General features: G+C 61.7%; 1 protein-coding gene across 2 annotated transcripts; it reads left to right on the top strand.

The window, feature by feature from the left end:
- Window positions 1–2931: 2931 nt before the first annotated feature.
- Window positions 2932–18705, top strand: ANO9 (anoctamin 9). Of its 2 annotated transcripts, none has more exons than XM_086676468.1 (24): window positions 2932–3048; window positions 8881–8955; window positions 9038–9165; window positions 9346–9489; window positions 10336–10382; window positions 10510–10568; window positions 10652–10725; window positions 10977–11111; window positions 11227–11323; window positions 11513–11573; window positions 11689–11771; window positions 11892–11996; window positions 12070–12165; window positions 12320–12356; window positions 12574–12685; window positions 15176–15233; window positions 15457–15554; window positions 15707–15846; window positions 15976–16128; window positions 16887–17034; window positions 17604–17705; window positions 17792–17885; window positions 18002–18114; window positions 18221–18705. In XM_086676468.1, exons 1-24 carry the CDS (start codon window positions 2935–2937, stop codon window positions 18246–18248), a joined length of 2301 nt encoding a protein of 766 aa, XP_086532594.1. In that variant the 5' UTR covers window positions 2932–2934; the 3' UTR covers window positions 18249–18705. The 2 variants fall into 2 exon arrangements, with proteins under 2 accessions (XP_086532594.1, XP_086532593.1); XM_086676467.1 differs by having other exon boundaries at window positions 12070–12231.
- The last annotated feature ends 229 nt before the right edge of the window (window positions 18706–18934 follow it).

Below are 18934 nucleotides of genomic sequence, written 5' to 3'. Positions count from 1 at the left end.
AGGCAAGGACCTGTGTCTGGCCGATCCCAGGAGCAGAGGCCCAGCCTGGGAGAGGAATCTTCCCTGCAGGGGCCTGAGGACGGGGGGTGGGGTGGGGGGGGTGGGGGTGTCTGCTGCCCCAGACGGGCGCTGTGAGCCAGAGAGGCCAAACGGAGGCCAGGGGCATCTGGGACCAGCCCAGAGAGAGCTTGGGAGGCCCTGACTCCAGCTGACCTGGCTGTGAGCCTCTGAGAACTGTCCTCACTGAGACATCAGAGTATCTTTGGGCCACAAGACAGGCCACTGGGGCTGGGAGGGCAGATTCCCAAGGTGAGGACATGCCCGTTCCTGCTTGCGGGATTTTACCTGGGGCACTCCCGGTGGCTTTGTCATCCTGACCCCCTCCGCAGTGTGGCCACCAGCCCCCAGTTAAAAGGAGTCGAGGCATGGGGCAGCTGGGTGGCTCAGTCGGTTGAGCGTCTGACTTCGGATCAGGTCACGATCTCACGGTCCGTGAGTTCGAGCCCCGCGTCGGGCTCTCTGCTGACAGCTCGGAGCCTGGAGCCTGCTTCGGATTCTGTGTCTCCCTCTCTCTCTGCCCCTCCCCCGCTCATGCTCTGACTCTCTCTGTTTCAAAAATAAATAAAAACATTAAAAAAAAAAAAAAAAAACAAGGAGTCGAGGCAGCCTGGAGGCAGTGGGAACGGGAGTCCCGCCTCCTGCTGTACTTTGGCCTCACGGAGGACGACGGCTGGGCAGGGTGCTCTGGAGCTTGGAGGAGGAAGGAAAACGGAGCAGGGTCCAGGGTCCGTGGCCCACGGAGGCCTCGTGCTCTCCCCAAGACAGGGCAGCGTGGAGCCCGACACGGGTTCCATCCTGCGACCCTGGGATCATGACCTGAGCTGAAATCAAGAGTCAGACGCTCAGTGGACTGAGCCCCGCAGGCGCCCCGTAATGATTCAGTTTGTAAAAATGATGTGTGTTATGGAAAACTTGAGGAAAGCAAGCTGAGGGAAGAAAAGCGTATCCCTCCATTCACAGTTATATATATTCAACCTACTCTTCAGTTATTTTAAGGCATTTTCACTCAGTTGAGACAAAAAAATGCATATGTGTTTTTAATCTGTTTTTTCACTTAACTGTGTAACATAAGCATTTTCCCATATGCTCGTAGCACTTTGAAAGAATACTTTGTAACGGCTCAGCGGTGCTTTCTCAGACGTCTCCCTGCAGTTGGACACGTAGGTGGTTTATAATTTTTGCCTCCAAGGACAGATTCATATACATTGTCATTATTTTGGGGTTTTTTCCTTAGGATAGTTTATAAAAAGTTAAGTTAATAGAGTATAAGCTATTTTAAGGCTTCTGATTCTTTTTGCTGAATTGCTTTCCCAAAGGGCTGTGCCAGATGGGACCGGGTGATGAGATCGGCCTGTATCTTACATCCTTCACCGAGAGTAGGACACCTGTCCCTGTCAGGCCAGGCATTCCTCCCCCACCTGGGCTGGAGACACCTGCAGTGACGCCTGTGTCAGGGGAAATCCATTGGGTTGTTTTAACATGATGCGAATGTAAATGCAGACAGACCCCCCTGCGCCGGTGGAGTTGGAGACCAGGAGGCGACTGAGCCCAGGAGCTGGCTGGCAGTGTGGACCGTGAGTTCGCATTACTCGTGCTCAAAAGCCCTTGCCTCTGTTCCCTGAACTCTAATGGGCCATTTGAAGCCTGTTGGCCTGTGCACACTGCTGAGTGACCCTAGTGTGCTTCTACCTTCTCAGGAAAAGTGATCGTAGTTCCCAGGCTACCTTGCAGGAAGTTTGGGCAAGTGACCAACTATGTGACAGGTGGAGCGCCCCTCCTTCACTTTCCTCTCCCTGCTGGCTTGAACGTGGCTGTGATGCCTGGTGGTTTAGCAGCCACTTTGAGCCATGTGGTGAGACCAAGTGTTTACAGTGGCAGAACAACAATTAATACTAGTCCTGGACTAACCCTGCCATGGGGACTCCGCGGCCTCCGTCTTAGTGCACGTGTCTGGGTTTGCTCCATCACACCCGCACAGGCTCTGTGCCGCTAGGTGCCTCTCTCGGCCCCTCTTTGTCACAGTTTGGTCCTGGGCCCTGCTGCTGTCACAGCCTGCCATGGGGTTTCCGAAGCAGAAATGTGGGTGAGATGGAGCCACATAATCCCAGAGCAAATGTGTGTCAACGCTGGGCCTGGACCACAGGGTCACATGGGCTGCATGATGATGTGCCCTGACGCTGTGGGCGCTGCCTGTCCCCCGTGACCTCAGGTGCCCACTAACGCTGTTCCATGTTTCCACGTGCCTCGCCCCGCTGCAGTTCCGCTCCGTCCTCAGCTTCCGAGCCGGGTGCCCCACGTCCCTGTTGGGGGCACTCTGCTCTCTGGTGGCCCAGAGCCTTCCCCAACTGCTGCCCTAGGACCATAGGATCCATGCGGCCCAGGGCCAGCGTGTGCCCTCAGGATCCCAAAGGTCCTCCCCTCTCCCAGTTGGGGTCCACAAAGCAGGGGCTCAGGGCAACAGTTTCTTCATCTTCAATCCTTCCTGCCCATTTCTCCTCTAAGGGAACAAACACTGGACTTGGGGAGTGGGAGTCAAGGGCTGGATGCTCTGGGGGCGAGGGGTGGGGGGCTGGGGAAAGTGTGTCCTGGGATCTGGAAGAGTGAAGCCTGGGATAGTGGGGAGTGCTCATGCGCTCCACTCATGCTGTACCCCAGGAGGGAGGTGCCAATCTAACTCATCTTATAGGGGAACCCCCCTGCAGGTGAGGGCAATGCCCTCAGGTCGGGGGAGGGGTCCCCACCTGACCAGGTCCTCAGGAAGGTGTCAACACCCCCCCACACACACACACAGGGAGGGGTGTGCCTTCCAGCACAGGAGTGGCAGCAGAAGGATCAGCCAGGAGAAGGAGGAAGAAGGAGGGAGGAGTGAGTCCCATGCGGAAGTCAGGTGGGACGCGCCCAGCTGCCTTGCTGCCACACTCCGGTCCAGCTCTGCGGGCACCGCGATCGATCGCTAGCCCCTCGCCAGACTCTGGGACCAGCATGCAGGTGAGTCGGGCTGGGCGGGGTCCATGCTTGAGGCCAGGCCACGCCCACCCCGTGGGCCCCTCCAGCCAGCCCTGCCAGCCTCGCCTGGAAAGTGCCCGTGGAGGTTCCCTGGAGCCCTCAAGGCTGAGGTGAGGGTGGCCAGAGCTCAGACGGAGCCCCTGGGTTGGCTGGGGGTTGGAGCAGGACAGAGGGCAGATTTCCTCCTGCCCAGCCAGGGATTCTGGGGACCCCAGGGCCAGGCCTTTAGTGCATATGTAGGGCCCACGAGAGGAGAGCTCGTCCATCTCTAGACTTTGCAGCTCTGCCCTGCGGAGGGAGAGGGGGCTCTGGCCTCCAGGGTGGGCTGACCTGGGGCTGGGGAGGCCCAGGGTGGCCGACCGGGCCCTCTGCTCCCTGGGAGTCCTGCCCCAGGCGGGTCGGTGGCCGGCTGGAGGATGTTGGACTCTGACTCTGCGAGGCAGAGTAGGAGGCTGTGGGAGTCCCAGGGAGGTGGGCAGGAAAACATCCTGGGAAGACATCGTTTCTCCCCTCTGCCGGGCCTGGGAAGGTCATCCGGGCCTGGGCCAACGACTGGGTAGCTCTGGGAGGAGACCCATGCCGAGGATGAGAGCGCAACCAGCCTCCCACTCAGCCTCCCTGGGGCTCTGCCAGGTGTGGGCCGAGCAGGCGGCCTCCCGCCCCACCTTTGCCCAGGGCCTCCTCGGCCCTCCGAGAGCCAACTCTGGCACCTGGCTGCTCAGGCTAGCACACGGGCACACCTTAGCCTGACCCCAGCTTCCTCTGCCAGCCCTTTCCCCTCATGCCAGTCCCAAGCTGGGGTGAGGGAGACACTCGGGGCTGCCGAGGGGCGGGAGGGGAGGTGGCACGGGGTTTGGCTTAGGCCCGAGAATCAGTGCCTTGAAAGGGACGTAGGCTGGGGCGCCTGGGTGGCGCAGTCGGTTAAGCGTCCGACTTCAGCCAGGTCACGATCTCGCGGTCCGTGAGTTCGAGCCCCGCGTCGGGCTCTGGGCTGATGGCTCGGAGCCTGGAGCCTGTTTCCGATTCTGTGTCTCCCTCTCTCTCTGCCCCTCCCCCGTTCATGCTCTGTCTCTCTCTGTCCCAAAAATGAATAAACGTTGAAAAAAAAAATTAAAAAAAAAAAAAAAAAAAAAGAAAGGGACGTAGGCAGATGCAGACGGCCTGGAGGACTTGGTGGCCCCAGCCACGAGCGGGATCTGAACACACCCTTCCACTCCGGTCCCAACCATGGCTCCCCATGGCCCCAGCGGCCCGAGCAGCTTCCATAATCCCTCTTCTGCCAACCCCCAGCCTCACTTCCTGGCAGCTCCCTTCTTGCTCTTCGTGCTTCTGCCAAGCTCAAGTGCTGAGTTCTGAGTCCCTGGGAGTACTAACTACCAAGTCCTTGTTGATGCTGAGCGCTGAGTCTCTGGGAGGTACTGAGTACCAAGTCCTTGGAGGTGCTGAGTGCTGAGTCCCTGGGAAGTCCTGAGTACCAGGTCCCCGGACACTGATTGCATGCTGCCCCCCAGGGCCTGTCCCTACATGTTTCCCTCTCCCAGGAACGCTGCCCCTACTTTTTTTGCCTCCTGCCAGCCTGTTGCCCTACAAGGCCGAGCTCCGGGCCGCCTCTCCAGGCCCCTGTGTCTACTTACACCGCACATCACCCTCAAGCCTGCTCTGTAGCAGGCTGCATCATAAAGGGTCTGGGGATGGGTGGATGGACACATGCGACGAGGAACTGACAGAAGACAGACGGACAGCTGAGGAGGTGGAGGGGGGCTGGGGGGGTGCAGATGACTGGCTTCAGAAGTTGAAGAGAGAAGCAGGTGTGGGGAGATTCGCTCAGGAAGGGTGGACCCAGGGCGTTTGGGCTGAGTAAGCGAGGGTGGGCTTCTCTGTGCTTGTATACCTTAGTGGGGGCAGGAGGGTCCCCTGCTGGATGATGAAAGTCCAGGATGCCCATGGGGCCCAGGCAGAGGTGTGCTGTGACCCCAGGGTGAGATGTGCCACGGAGAGTGAGGGGCGGTCCAAACGTATTCCTTGTGCAGCTGGGGTGTCACCCGTGCGTGCTCCATGTGGCCCACCTGATCAGGAGCTGGGTGGCAGTCCCACCCGCACAGCAGTGTCCTCAGTCTCACTGGTGACCTAGAGGCCAAACTGGGAAGGACTTCCCCAGCTCTAACTGTTCGTGTCCTGTGCTGTCGGGGCGGGAATGTCTCCCAGGAGTTGTGGTGTCTCCAGAAGTTTCCTCGTTTGGAGCCACTCTGGCCCGTGTTACGCCGTGGGCCCTGGCCCACTAGGTGTGCGGCTCGCCGGGGGTGGAAGCTGTAAGGACTAAAGGGGGAACAGTATGGGTCTCCGAGCCTGCACCCCTCATCTGTGCAGGGACTTGCCTGGGGTCTGCACGTGGCCGAGGCCAAGTGTGTAGGGACAGCCCCTGTCTCTGCCCTGGGGGCCTGGGGGCCTGATGGGCACACACAGCTTCCCGGAGGTGGAGCTTGCTGTAGGTGGGGGCGACTTCACATAAGCCCAGTCCCCACGTGTGAAGGCCTGTCACCCTGGAGGACAGACGGACCGATGGACAGCCTCGTCCTGGAGGCCGTGGCTGTGGCTGTGGCCCACAGAAGGGACTTGCATCCAGCGAGTGACCTCAGGGATGGTGAGCCCAGAGTACATGGGAAGCAGATTCTCAGAACCTGGTCCCTGTCTGGCTGTGGGGAGGAGGACGGCCAAACGGGAGGGGGGACCCTGACCTGACCGCTCCTGTGGGTGCCTGCCCATTGTCGGGGGTGACCAGGCAGTGACCTGGGGGGGGGTCCTCTGTCCAGTGGCGGGAATCAGATATCTTAGGTGCATCACTCCCCACTGTCCAGGTCACACGCCAGGCCCCCAGAAGAGGCCGAGTCAGCCTTTCCCAGTTGCTCTGGGCAACTGTCCCAAAGCTGTGCAATGTCTCTGGTAGGGGAAGGTGCTGTCCAAACCGGGAGCTGTACCAGGCCCAGCAGCCTCATTTCTGGGATTCAGTAAGGGCCCCCCGCCAAAAGCCTGAGCTTTGAGGTGCCTCTAGGACAGTCCCTCCTCCCCAGGCTCCATCCTCCGGCTCGGACCCCCGTGTTCTGCCCAGTCTGGTTTCCCCGTGCTAACCCTTCACCACCTGGGGTCCCATCTCCCACCCCTGGTTGTCCTGCCTGTTCTTCCCACTGAAGCTGGGGTCTCTCCTCGCAGGATCTGCCAGAGGCGCTCAGTTCGGGGTTGGGGGTGGACAGGGAGAGCCCCCTCCCGCGTCTGAGGTCAAGCACATGAGGTCCTGTCGGTGCACGGGTCATCGTCCGACACGGCACTTGCTGAGCCTGTGGTGGGCGAGTCACAGAACCCGAGGCTGATGACCTGGATGTCCCTGTTCCCATCCAGTTGAGACCTTACTCTCTTCCCCGAGACAGAGGCACGTCAGCCCAGGGGCTCTCCCCGTCCCTGCAATTCTGTGAACGGCAGGTTTCTCCTCTGGCCCAAGATGGGACAGGAGTTTCAGACACCGTAAGCCACATCCGAGCGCCAGAGGCTTGTTGTCTGTGTTAGCCCAGGCTTCTGAGATGGACACAGGGAGAGTGGGGCCGACCCGGGTCCCACCCTGGGGCTAGTAGTTCCTGGTGTGCCTGAGTGGGGTTGCAGGTTTTGAAACAAATAAAAAACAGATACCCAGTTAAATTGAATTTTACAGGAAAACTTTCTTTTTAGGTATAAGTGTGTCCCATGCAATAATTGGGACATACTTACACTACAAAGCCTCTGTTGTTTGTCTCGGATTCAACTGGGACCGGGCAGCCTGCATTCTTCCTGACAGCCCTTCAGGGCGGACTGGCTGGAGCAGCCCAGGGAGGCTTTCTGAAGGAGGCAGGTCTTGAGCTGGGTGGAAAGTGGTTGTGGAAGGGAAGGGGCAGGAGGTGGGCGGACCAGCAGGGGGAAGGAGGCCTGGCAGCGGGCAGGATAGAGAGGAGGGTGTGATGTGGTGCCAGACAGCCGCGGCCCACACTGAGCTCGTAAGCCCAAGGAGAAGGGCGGCAGGGGTGGTGGGCTGGCAGGAGGCCATGGCAAGAGCCCAGCAGGAGCGAGGTGGGTGCTCTGTGGGCCCAGCCCCCAGGGCGTCCCCCGCACCCTCATCCCCGGGACGCTGCGGGGTCCCTGCGCCTCCCCGGAGAGCTGCCGGCTGGGAAGCACGCTTAGCGCCACACTGGGGTGCAGGGCGCGTCCTGCAGCCAGGCCGGAAGAGGTGGGCAGTCTTGCCTGAGGGCGCACAGGGTTGGCAGCCCAGGCTCTGGGCTCCAAGGCCAAGGTCCCCTCCACATCTCAGCCTGGAGCTCCCCCCTTGGGACCCACTGTGACTGTCTGCCCTCGTCGCCCGCCTCCCGCACCTCCACTCCCTCGGCCGCCCGGCCCCGCGGCGAAAGGGCCCAGGTCTGCCTCGCAGCCTGCTGTCCGTCTGCTCATGAGGAGTGAGGCCTGAGCCCGCCCCCTCCCCACCTGTGCACGTTTAGCGCCTCTGTAAAGATTCCTGAGGGGTATAGAGACAGCACGAGGCTTCTCAGCGTCCCTCGCCCTGCTGCCCCGATGCCACAGCCCCGTGGCTGGGGATCCGGTCAGAACCTAGAGCCCGACACGGGCACCTGGACTCCGATGTCACCAGCTGCCCCGCTTGCGTCCTTCCTGTTCCCGGGTCCTTGCAGGATCCCACGTGGCACTTATCCTCACGTCTCCTTGGGCACCTCCCGTCTGTGACGTTCCCTCTCTCCCTCCTTGTCCCTGGCCATCCGGCTTTGAGTCTGCTCAGGCTCTGGAGAAAGTCTGCTGTTTTCTCAAGCTGACCCAGGACTCCGTGTTTTGGGGGGGGGGTCCCTAACAGCTAACCCATACCACTGTGACCTAGACCTTCATCATGTAGGGCGGGGCCCGCCGCTGGGCTCCTCTCCTTCCCCTTCCCACGCGTCCTTTCTCGACCGGGAAGGCTGGAGCACACTCACAAGGGGGAGCACCGAGGGAGGAAGAGAGAAGGCCCCGTGCTGTCCATAAACGCCGCCACAGTAAGGGGGCCCAGGAGGGGCCCCGGGGGCTGTGCACTCATCCGCCTCCTCCTTGAGGTTCTGCCCCTGACTTATGATCCGTCTGTCTGGACGTGCCTGCAGCACGTACCCCTGGGGATTCTCATCGACTTTGACTGAGCTCAGAGCCGTGTCACGTTGGTCCCCAGGGCTCCGTGTGTCGCAGCCCGTTCACGTCTCTGCTGCGTGATTGTCCACCGTGTGCGGGATAACTTCATCCAGCCACCCGCTGGTGGGGACTCGGGTTATCGCCACAATTTCTGTATGCAATATGCTACCGGGGGCATCCTGTTCAGGGGTAGGTGGCCCGGCTGTACAGTCTAGGATGTTCAGCTTTGTCTCGCAAATTCGTGCGCAGGGAATCTGTTTGACGCGGTCGGGCCACTGAAACGCCCGTAACCCAGCGGGTAGAGGGGATGCCTCCGGTGACCTGACCCGTGTTTCCCTGACCGTCTAGAGTTCCCGCGTCTTCCTCTTCTGTGAAACCCCTCTCTGCTGCTGGTCTGTTCTCAAGGATTTGAGGAGCTGTTCGCTTACGTTTTTGAACAGACCTTTGCCGGGGGCCCCGACGCCTCTGCAGCCATCCTTGCTCCTTGTGGTCCCAGCCCCGCTTGCAGCTTCCCCCTCGGCCGCTCGTTTTCCCGCACCCCTGCTTTACGTGCTGCCCCCTCGGTGCCGAGGCGCCCCGGCCGGGAGGGCTCTCCCCGCAGGAATGAGCCCCACCCTCCTCTGCTCCCAGGCTGAGGAGAGCCTCCGGATCCTGGCGGGGACCGAAGGAGACAGCCTCCCGCTGATGGAGATCAACGCCGGTGAGGTGAGTCCCCTGGCGAGGGGAGATGGGTCCCACCCATTCCCGGGCCCTGTGCCGGCCCCAGCCTCGTGCCTCCTACCTCCAGACCGAGGCCTCCGAGCAGTGGGACTACGTCCTCGTGGCTGACCGCCGCACCCAGAGAAACCCCGGGCAGGCCTGCCAGCAGCGACGGTTCCTGGAGGAGCTCAGGACAAAGGGCTTCCATTACAAGGTGTGCTGGCTGAGCGCCTGGCTTGGTGTGGGGCACAGGGGACAAGTGTGTCCCGGGGGCCCGGAGACACGGCTGGGGCCTTGTGCCTGAGGTGGAAGGGACAGGCCAGTGTCAAAAAAGGACGAAGGGGATGGTTTCCAAAGTGGAGCGGAGGTCCCCAAGCGCCCTCCCGCCCCCCAGAGGCTGGAGGACCGCGAGAAGGTGTTCTTCGGGGTCCGAGCCGACAGCAGGATCTTTGACCTATACCGCACACTCCTCATGGAGCCTGAGGGTCCTGCCGCCGGAGTGCAGCCTGCCAGGCCAGCCCCCATCCCAGCCACCACCAGGTGAGAGGCTGGCCCAGAACGCCGTGTCCCTGGTCCCGTCAGGCTTCTAGGCGTGGTCTCGTGTCAGAGGTCCCAGGGGCCGGGCTCCGTGACTCGGTGTCCGTGTCTGTGATAAGGGACAATTCAGTTCTTGCTTCTAGGAGAGTTCTGGAGGTTACGTGTGTTCCCCGAAGGGACGGCGGGATTTGGACAGGCCGGGAGGACCCTCCCAGCCAGCCCTCCCCCTACCCCCGCCGACCTGGGATGTGGGTCCCCACCTCCCCTCTCCAGACCAGCCGCGCCTCCCTGGACCTCTCTCCTCAGCCTCCCAGGCCTCCCAGCCTCTTCTCTGCAAGCATCCCCTTCCCCTGCTGAGACTCCACCTTCCACACCACTCTACCCTCGCTCCCCATATCCCTCCTCTGTCACCTGCCTGGCCTTGGCACAGGCCTCTCTGAGCCTCAGTCTCCCCGTGTGCAAAATGGCTCACGGGGTGCGAGGGGGATATGTGCATGTAAAGGCGTAGAGTGTGCTCTGAATGTGTGGGGGCTCCAGGTGGGAGGTGTGCTTGGAGGCCGGGGGGTGGGGTCCAGGCCCAGTATCTGGGAGGGAACGGTGCAGGCCTGAGCCCTGGGAGGGGTCCTGGGAGGGGAGGGCCTACCCTGAGAGAGCCCCATCCTGGAGCCGTGGGGCACAGGCCACAGGAAGACTTAAGAGGTGGGGGTCGGGCTCCCAGGTGAGTCTTAGATTCTGGGCTCCGGTCAGGCAATCAAGGCAGGCAGGCTGGAGGCTCCACTAGGGACACAGAGGGGCCTGGGACCTGGCCAGACAGAGGGTGGGGTCCCCTGAGGAGCTCTTGTGTTCCAGAATCCGAATTGTCAACTTTGTACTGAACAGCAAGACAGCAGCTGGTGGTAAGCATGGGGTGGGCAGGTGGCCTGTGCAGCGCCCCACCCCTGCCCCAGGAGGGGTGTCGATGTGGGGAGAGCAGGGCAGGGTCCCCCCTCACCCCTCTGACCCGACACTCCCTGTGACCTCCAGACACGTTAGAGGATTTGGTGAAGAATGGGGTCTTTGAGACCAGATTCGCCCTGCACAAGGTGAGGGGTGGGCCAGGGCTGGGAGAAGGCTTGAGGGCAGGACCGGAGGCAGGGAGCCCTCGCTGTCTGTCACCTGTGCCCAGGGGGAGGACGACCTGAAGAAGAAATGGGCCCAGTGGAGAAACATGGTGCACAAGCAGCCAATTGATGACATCAGGTGACACTGCCTCAGACAAATCACCTGCGTCCCCACAGACACACCCGTGGCCCCACAGACACATGCATGTGCCCACCGACACACCCAAGATCCCCAGACACACCCGTGTCCACGGCAGACAGATGTGTCTGTGCTCCTGGGTGGGACACAGCAGTCTGGTCTCCCCATGTGGCACCTGGACCCCGGCACTGGCCTGTGGGGTCACATCCGGGGGTGGGGAGGGGCGGCCTGACGGGGCAGCCTCCCCACAGGGACTACTTTGGCGAGAAGGTGGCCCTGTACTTCGCCTGGCTGGGCTGGTACACATACATGCTGGTGCCCGCTGCGGTGGCCGGCCTCGTCATCTTCCTGAGCGGCTTCTCCCTGTTCAACGCCAGTCAGATCAGGTGGGGATGGGAGGCCTGGGACGCGGCGGGGGGGGGGGGGGGGACAGGACCCCTCAGGGACCCCTCCTCCCCGAGTCAGGGGAGAGCCGCCACCAGCCCGTCCCTGCGCCCTCAGCAAGGAGATCTGTGAGGCGGACGACATCCTGCTGTGTCCTCGCGGGGACCATGGCCGCAAGTACCAACGGCTCTCGGACACCTGCATGTCTGCCAAGGTTTGCGGCTCCGGGGGTTCTGCTCCCTCCCACCCGAGGGTCCCCTCTGGCCTGTCCTCTCCCAGCCGGGGGTCCCCTCCGGCCATCCTCTCCCACGAGCAGGGCGGAGGGTCTGCCCCTGCAGAGCCGTGGCGTGGGGGGCGGCAGGCCACAGAAGGCTGTCCCCAGCCCGGCTGCCGCTCTCCCCAGCTCACTCACCTCTTTGACAACGAGGGCACCGTGCTCTTTGCCATCTTCATGGCTCTGTGGGGTGAGTCGCTGGGGCGCTGGGAGGGAGGTGGGGGGGGCGGCCTGAGCCCCGGGGCCACTCCCCGCCCCCTGCCACCACCCCAGCCCTGCCCCCTCTCCCCCCCCCCCCCCCCCAGCCACGGTGTTCCTGGAGATCTGGAAGCGGCAACGAGCCCGAGTGGTCCTGCACTGGGACCTGTATGGGTGGGACGAGGACCAGGTGAGCGGCCGGCCGTGCAGGGCTCTTTCCAGCGCCCCGTGCGGCCCCCACAGCGCGTGGGACGCGGGTGTCCCTGTGTGGCAGGCCGTCCCCCGACTGAGTGTTGCGTTCCCTCCACAGGAGGAAATGGCACTTGAGCTCATTAACTGCCCTGATTACAAGCTCCGGCCACACCAGCACTCCTACCTGAGAAGCACGGCCATCCTCACTCTGTGTCTCTTGATGGTACTCCTGCGGGGCCTGCCGGGGGGCTGGAGACCTGGGCCGGCGACAGCCCTCCTGAGGACCCTCCCCGCAGATCTGCCTCATGATCGGCATGGCCCACGTCCTGGTGGTCTACCGCGTCCTGGCCGCCGCCCTCTTCAACTCGGCCCTGCTCTTCCAGGAAGAGCAGGTGACCACGGCCGTGGTGGTGACCGGGGCCCTGGTCCACTACGTGGCCATCCTCATCATGACCAAGGTGGCTGCAGGGGGGGCGGACAGAGGGAGGGCGGGGCGGGGGTCTCCACCGAGGCCCCACGTGAGCCGTCTGGTCTCCCGTCCTGCAGGTCAACAAGCGTGTGGCCCTCAAGCTCTGTGACTTCGGTGAGAGAGGAGGCGTCCGGCGCCTCTCTGGCCTTGGGGGGAGGGGTGCGCAGGGGAGGGACAGGACCCTTCGGGGCTGGGAGCCCGGGTCCCTGGATCCTCTGTGTCTCCGCCGCCTCTCACAGCCGGCAGGCAGGTGAGGGCTGGCGGTGTCTCTGAGTTGTCGGGAGAGGGACAGGTTGGGGACGGGAGAGGGACAGCCCCCGTCTCATTCTAGAGAAGCCCAGGACGTTCTCAGAGCGCGAGAGCAAGTTCACCGTCAAGTTCTTCACTCTGCAGTTCTTTGCCCACTTCTCCTCCCTCGTCTACATCGCCTTCATCCTGGGCAGGTAGGGGCGGCCCCTCCCACCGCCTGCCTCCGACTCTTTCCCCTTTAAAGGAAATACCTGCTCATCTTAATTTTTAAAACGGTTTGTGCTCAGAGCAGTTGGAGCCCGATGTAAAACCACGTGCAAGAGCCCACGGTGAACCCCCGGCTCCCTGCTCCCTGCCCTCGAGGTGACCCTGTAACCGTTCGGTGGGTCTTTCCAGAACTTTTTACACATTGAAGTACCCACGCATATACACCTGTTGACATACACTGCTGTCTCCTGTAAATAATCCTATCTTCTCTTTACGCTGAAAACATACCATGGGCACCTCCCACCTCCGCATGCATGCTGAGGCCTCATTTTTAAGACCACGCTATGAGCGCTATTTTGTGGAACGTGCTGGAATTTGTTTCCTCAGTTCGGCCTGTGGACGTTCGGCTCATCTCCAATGTTTGAGCTTCATAAAGCTGCATCCCGTGTAACGCACACGCACCCCCCATTCCCTTTCCTTCTGGCGAAATGGACACGTTTTCGGTTCGGCCAACGTACACTTTTTTGTCCCTCCTGAAAAAAATAATTGCTTCACCTGTTCCGTGCGTTTAAATAGCACAAGACACAAACATATTGCCAATTGGTTCCAAACTCCAGCAGAACTTACAAAACCAACCCAAACCACGCCAACTCCTCCAAGTACGTTCAAAGACATCAGGCGGTGCCTAGACCTGGGCCGTCCTTCGAGATGCCCCCGCCTAGGGGCCTGCCCCTCCCCTTGCGGCTGTGTGTGCTCACGCTGGGTCCGGGAGCCCCTTGTGGTCTGCCGTGTGGGACCCCAGGTTTCCCAGGCTTCCTGAGGAAGGGTCCGTAGGAAATCGGAGGCCCCTACTGCTGGAGGCAGACCTCTCCCTGCTCTAACCTCGGCTACGCTGGCTTCTGCAAGCTCTCAGCAGACTGTCTTGGTGGGTGTTTTCACTGGACGGGCTTGAGCGGTTCGCCTCTCTCCTCTGCCTCGTCCACGGCGATCTCTGTCCAGGATCATCTCCACCTCCACACAAGTCTCCTGCCCTATTCCTTTCCAGGAGTGCTGTCAGCAGTGCGCCCGATGTCCGGGCCTCCCTGCTCCTGCCTCTCCCCTCCCCAGGCCTGCCGGCCCTTCCCTGGATGCCCACTTCTCCTCTTCTCCCGGCCTCGAAACATGCCAACGCTCCGGTATCTGTCCTCATGACCTGACGTCATCTAGACACATCAGTGAGGCCCACGTTCCTGTCTCCAGCACAGATCTCTCCCTGAAGTCCAGACTCACGGGTCCGGCTGCCTCTCGTTCCCCCTCACACGCCCCGGCGACACGCCGGCCTTACCGCCCGTTTGTCCACACGGTCCCTCCTGCGCCCAGAGCCCTGGTCCCCCCACTTTCCCCATTTTCCCTCTGGCCCCACGGTCTCTTTGCTTGCAGTCTCTCTTACGGGACCGCAGCTCCCTGAGGGGTCTTTGCCGAGCGGGCAACCACAGCAGGCTTGGCCTGTAGAGTCGACCTCAGTCAAATGGACAGAAATGACCAGGCACTTGCTGGGCCCGGAGCCTCGGGTCCTTCAGTCGCGAGTGGCTTTCGTGCATCTTGTGTCTTTGGACACAGACGCCATTCCTTTTGTTTGGAAATGGGACCTTCTGAACGGACCGCCTAATTGCTTTTGCTTTTTTTCCTCCCGTTTTTGCTCCAGCTTCTGGGAGTTCTTCTCGGCACTGTTTCCCAACCCTTTGATTGAATGTTTTACTTCTGTACACGCACTTCCCCTCGGGCCCTCCTTTGGACAGTTCCTTCACAGCCTCCTTCTCATGCCCCCTGACCCCATGGCTTTTCTTGTCTGAGGAGCTTCCTCTTTTTTCCCGTTCTGCTCTGCGATTCCTTCTATGCTTTCCACGTTTCTTTCACTCTTTTACTCTTTCCTTAATGGTCTCCGATTTGGATGTTAGCGGCCTCCTTAGCTGTCCTCCTTAGATGTTCTTGGCCCCCGTCCATCAGTGAGAAAGGCGCGTGCCAGTGGCTGTGCTCTGGGCCACACCTCTCCCGCGAGGGGCTTTTGCTCTGTCAGTCCCTGCATCCTGCCTGGTGGCAGAAGGAAGCTCGTCGGTGTTGCTGGGAGCTCAGTGGGGGACAGTATGGGGGTCTCAGCATGCAGTGGTCCAGCCCCCTAGAAGCGAGACTCTGTCTTCCTGACCGTTGGCCAGGAACCTGATTTTTGGTTTAATGCAGTTTGTATTTTTTTTATCATGTAAGGGAAAGGAGGTGATTTTAAGCACAAAGTAATCCTGTGTGCACGGTTTCAATGGGGAGAAACTGAGGCCACTCCTAACAGGTCTTGTCAAGCACCTGTCTGCGCCTGGGATGGCCGGGCTGCTTGTGTGTGTGTGTGAGTGCGTGTGGAGGGATGTGTGTGGATGTGGGCAGGTCCCCCACCCCCACCCAGTCAGAAGCAAGGTCTGCCCCTCCTCTAGCCTAACTGTCCTTCCTAGGATCAATGGTCACCCCGGGAAGTCTGTGCGCCTGGCGGGGCTGTGGAGGCTGGAGGAGGTCAGTCTGTCCGGTACACTTTGTCATGCTGTCCCTGAGCACCCCACCCCCCCCCGACACAGCCCTGCCTCCCCATACCTGACCTCCCATCCCAACCCCTGACCTCTCCACCCCTGACCTCCCATCCCCCACAGCCCTGCCTCCCCATACCTGACCTCCCATCCCCACCCCTGATCTCCCACTCCCCACCCCTGACCCCCTGACCCCCCCCATCCCCCCACAGTGCCATCTCAGTGGCTGCATGATGGACCTGTTCCTGCAGATGGCCATTATCATGGGTCTGAAACAAACACTCAGCAACTGCATGGAGTACCTGGGCCCGTGAGGACCTCCCTCCTTCCCTAGGGCCCTCCCGCTCCCCCCCCCACCCCAGGGAGCCCCCCCATCTCCACATCTCCCAGAGCCAGCAGTCCCAAAGGGTCCTCAGCCCCCAGTTCCCCTCCCTGTTCCCCACTTGTTCTCATCACCCCCAGGTGGCTGGCCCACAAGTGTCGCTTAATACGGGTCAAGCTGGGCCACGCATCCGAGGACCCTGAGCTCAGGGACTGGCGGCGCAACTACCTCCTGAACCCAGTCAACACCTTCAGCCTGTTTGACGAGTTCATGGAGATGAGTACGTGGGTGGAGTTGGGGGCCTGACCTCGAGTCTCGGGGGGCAGGTACTGGGGGACTGGCCGAGGGGGCGGGCGTTCTGGCGGGTGGCGTGCCCCACGGCACAAGGGGACATCTCCACACCCCCCAGTGATCCAGTACGGCTTCACGACCATCTTCGTGGCGGCCTTCCCGCTCGCCCCGCTGCTGGCGCTCTTCAGCAACCTCGTGGAGATCCGCCTGGACGCCATCAAGATGGTCAGGCTGCAGCGGCGCCTGGTGCCCCGCAAGGCCAAGGACATCGGTCAGGGGCCCGACTCGGTGGCGAGGAGCACGGGCGCTCCAGCCAGGGGCGGGGTGGCGAGGGGTGCTGGGACCAGGTGGTGCCCTCGAAATGATCCCAAGATAAGCCCCCTCCCCCCAGTCCTTCCCCAGGTTCTGCCTAGGCTGAGAGCTGGCCTTGGAGAGTGGTGCTCAGGCCCCGGGAAGAGGCGGGGCTGGTGTGCACCCGCAGGCCCCTGCCTCCCTCCCAGAGGAGGATCCAGCTTGGGGTGGGGTGGGGGGGGCCCAGGCAGAGGAGCTGGGCTCTGAGAGCCCGGAGCTGAGGGAGGGAGGGGTCCAGCAGCTGGGGGCAGGGACTAAGAGGTGGCCTCCGTCACCCAGACTGTCCTTGCCGAGATGGCCAGGTATCAGGGAAGAGCAGAGGGGACTGGGTGCTGGGTGTGGGCAGAGGGAGAGGTGGGGGGGGGAGAGGCCCCACTCTAGGGCCCAGGTTAAGGTGTTCTGACCCGGGAGTGGGGCAAGCTTGGGGCAGCTGAGGGGTTCAGGCAGAAGATGGGGGCCAGGGGGGACCTGAGCCCCTCCTGGTCTATGTCCGCCACGGCCCAGGTTTTCCTCGTCGGTGAATGCTGCCCACTGAGCAGAGGCATGGGCAGAGGTGACAAGGCCCCATGACCATCCAGGCTCCCAGCCTTGGGGGACCATGGGTGGAGGTGGGGCGGGCAGTGTCAGAGGATCAGGGTTGGAGGAAGCAGACTGCTTCACCCCACTGCTGTGGCCCAGGGACCTGGCTGCAGGTGCTGGAGACCATCGGCGTGCTGGCGGTCATTGCCAACGGAATGGTCATCGCCTTCACATCGGAGTTCATCCCCCGAGTGGTGTACAAGTACCACTACGGCCCGTGCCGAAAGGGGGCCGACCCTGCAGTCGAGTAAGGGGGCGCCAGGGGAGCCTCAGACTATCCCGAGGCGCCTGGGAAAACTGGCCCAACCACAGCCCGGCCCTAGGGGAGCGCAGGGGAAGGGCTTGATGTGGCCAGTGTCGTCTGTGGTTGTCATGAATCTGGGCCTGAGGGGGGTGCTGCCCTCCCGTGACAATCTGCCAGGAACCCCCATGGGGGAATTAGGGTCCCAGCAGGAGCTGTTTTCTGAGCAGCCACCGCCAGAATGACTCCCTCCCAAAAGTCGGATCCTCTGGGGTCTGCTCCACAGAAGAGGGCCGAACAGGGGACCACTGCTCCTACAGATGGGGTTTGCAGGGGTCTCCCTCCGGAAGGCTCCCCTCGGTTTTTGCCGCGGAAGGCAGGGGGGGCCCTCTCAGTCCCTTCAGTCACCCCCAGAGGCCCCTCTCCCACGCAGAGAAATGAAGGGGGTTCCGTGCTGTGCTCCACCCTGACAGCCCCCACCATGCAGGGATTAGCTCCAGGAAAGCACCCTGGAAGCCAGAAGAGGCCACGCTCTGCAGCCCACACCTGCCTCTGCCCTTCTCTCCCTCCCCCAGCTGCCTCACAGGTTACATCAACCACAGTCTGTCCGTGTTCCACACCAAGGACTTCCAGGACCCCATCCGGATAGAGGGCTCAGAGAACGTGACTGAGTGCAGGTCTGGACTCCCACAGCCCCCATGAGCAACCTCTGAATTCCTGCCCTCGGCCCCCTGACCTCAGGTGCTCCCCCCCTCCCCGCCAGGTACCGGGACTATCGCAACGCTCAGGACTACAACTTATCTGAGCAGTTCTGGGTCCTCCTGGCCATCCGCCTGGTCTTCCTTATCCTGTTTGAGGTGGGCCAGAACTGGGGGAGGGGCCCCACAATGGAGGCGGCTCTCTCCAGCCCTTCTCCCTGGCCCCCAGCCCCTAAAATGCCTGCTCAGCCCTTGTCCCGTCCCCCCACGCCCAGCACGTGGCCTTGTGCATCAAGCTCATTGCCGCCTGGTTCGTGCCCGATGTCCCCCAGTCGGTAAAGAACAAGGTTCTGGAAGACAAGTACCGGACACTCCGGGAAAAGATACGGTATGGGAGGCTGAGGCCAGGCGGGGGTGGGCTGGCCCGAGGTAGAGCCTCACCCTGAACCCCAACACTTCGCCCTGATCCCCAACAATCCCGGTCCTGCCTCCAGCTCCAGCCGCAAGAGCACAGATGTGTAGGAGACCCAGAGCTGGCCAAGAAGACTGGTGCCCGGAGCTGGGACTCAGAGCCACCACCACCTCCCCCCCCCCCCCCACCGCTTATGTGTGGGGTCCCGGGAGGCCGGTGTATACGCGGGGTCTTGGAGGGCCTGCGTGCATTTGAGGTGTTGCGGAGCAGCACTCTGTTGTCTAGGAGGCCTGTTTCACGTGTTAGGGCTCAGGCTTGGTACAGCCCTGACTTGAACTCTGACTGACTCCTGCCACCCACAGAACTGGGGTTGGGGGGGTGCTTCTCAGCGGTCAGAACACAGGAAAACCAGCCCAGTCTCCTGAGCCTCTCTCTGACTTGTGGGACCCATATCCTACCCCCCCCCCCTGCCCAATTCTGGCTGGTCAGGGGGCCCTGACCCCACCTCTCTGGCTCTCCTCAGCCTGAAGAACTTTCTATAATAAAATAAAAACTTCTTCATGTCAATTCTGGGCCTCTTGTGGATTGTGTCTGTCCTCAGGGCTAGATGGGAAATTCTCCCAGATGGAGCAAAGTCTGGAATGTGGTAGCCTCCTGGTCCTCCTCTGGTTTTCCGTGGGTTTCCAAGCGAGCAGCGCCGTGTTGAGATCCTACCGTCCCTGCACGGGAGGGTCAGGGGCAGGCTTCCCGGAGGAAGAGCTGGGGAGGAGGGGCAGAACCAGAACGGTGCCCCTGG

This window comes from Puma concolor, chromosome D1 (genome assembly GCF_028749965.1).
Source record: "Puma concolor isolate L17-30 chromosome D1, mPumCon1.1.hap2, whole genome shotgun sequence".
NCBI lineage: Eukaryota > Metazoa > Chordata > Mammalia > Carnivora > Felidae > Puma > Puma concolor.
Note: the sequence above shows the minus strand (reverse complement) of the source record. Positions and strands in the feature narration are given on the sequence as shown.

Coding starts and splice junctions, on each gene's coding strand:
- ANO9 (XM_086676467.1), top strand. CDS start 2,935: ATGCGGAAGTCAGGTGGGACGCGCCCAGCTGCCTTGCTGCCACACTCC. Junction 11,112..11,226: donor TTCAACGCCAGTCAGATCAG/GTGGGGATGGGA, acceptor CTGCGCCCTCAG/CAAGGAGATCTGTGAGGCGG. Junction 16,129..16,886: donor CCGCAAGGCCAAGGACATCG/GTCAGGGGCCCG, acceptor GCTGTGGCCCAG/GGACCTGGCTGCAGGTGCTG.